This window comes from Anopheles cruzii, unplaced genomic scaffold (assembly GCF_943734635.1).
Source record: "Anopheles cruzii unplaced genomic scaffold, idAnoCruzAS_RS32_06 scaffold04900_ctg1, whole genome shotgun sequence".
Taxonomy (NCBI): domain Eukaryota; kingdom Metazoa; phylum Arthropoda; class Insecta; order Diptera; family Culicidae; genus Anopheles; species Anopheles cruzii.
This window is the reverse complement of record NW_026458485.1, coordinates 1-1,173: the sequence shown is the minus strand read 5'-3', so window position 1 is coordinate 1,173 and position 1,173 is coordinate 1. Positions and strand designations below refer to the sequence as shown.

Below are 1,173 nucleotides of genomic sequence, written 5' to 3'. Positions count from 1 at the left end.
AACTCGATCGGTTCCGTTAACTCGTTGCCGGTGATCGGTGACTTCATATCGTACTTTCGCAGAATCGCCGCCATTTCAGCCTCCGTCATTCCGTCCAGTTTGATCACAATATCGACACACTCCTCCTTCAACTGCTCGCTGGCATCCTTTCCAGCGCAGAGCTTTTCGAGATGGTTTTTAATTAAGTGGTCCAGCCGGAAACATTCCCCAGTTTTCACGTCCTTCGTCATAAGATCAGCGAAGCGATCCACGTGCCCGGAAGCTTTCAGAACCGGCTCCGGAGTTAAGATGGAGCAGTCCACTTCGAGCATCTGCTCCTCGAGTACGAAAAACTGTCGCCACAGGTTGATCATATTGGACTTGAGAGCGCAGCCCATCGGCCCGAAATCGTACTGTCCCGTGATACCGCCGTAGATGGAGAAACTTTGGTCGTAGAAGAAGCGCCGCTTCAGCAAATCCTCCATCCGAGCCCTATTGAAGCTTGCCACCTGCGGCACGAGACTGAGCTCGCGATCTTCCAGCACCTTTTTACGCGCCTTTAGTTCATTCACCGCCTTTTTCACGTCGATTTCGGGAGCACCATCCGCCTTTAGCTTCCGCACCAAGTCTCCCTACGGTGAAGTGAGAATGGGGTCATTTATGTGACACATCGAATTCGGTCGTGTTGCTTTACCTGTTCCTTTACCGCTTCCCGCAACGGGGCCAGCACGGCTTCAATCTTCGGGTCGGCCATGCTCTCTAGTAACTGGAATCGGAGTTTCACGTCGCGGTGCTTTTTATTGGAGCCCCAATTGAATGGCTTTCTCGCTGGAACACTCTCACTGCTGCTGTGCTGTCGCCAATGGCGCAATCGATCGGTCACCGATTTATTTGGTGCTTTCGGATGATGAAATGTGGGTAACTTTTGCACCAGCGCACTGGCAAAACAACGAACGATGGTACTCTGGCAGGGAACAAGGGCGGCACTCGGTCTCGGTGTTCCTCGGCACGATGCGCCACGCACTAGTCTACTGAGGGAGTAGTAAAAAAGCTGAGTGGACATTTAAGGATTAATCCGCCACCGCTCGTTGGAATGATCGTCACCAGCACTAAAGGAGGGGGTCGAAAGTCGGGACGGCTATTGTAGTGTAACAACTCGATGGTTGTTACAATCGTGAGTCGGAAGGCCGTTGT

General features: G+C 52.3%; 1 protein-coding gene across 1 annotated transcript; it reads right to left on the bottom strand.

The window, feature by feature from the left end:
* Window positions 1-5: 5 nt before the first annotated feature.
* On the bottom strand, window positions 6-733 carry LOC128277242 (glycine--tRNA ligase-like; the record flags this gene model as incomplete). Its single annotated transcript, XM_053015685.1, has 2 exons — window positions 674-733; window positions 6-611 (listed from the first exon to the last, which is right to left on the bottom strand). Coding segments are annotated over exons 1-2 (666 nt in total), but the record flags the coding sequence as incomplete, so codon positions are not given.
* Window positions 734-1,173: the final 440 nt, after the last annotated feature.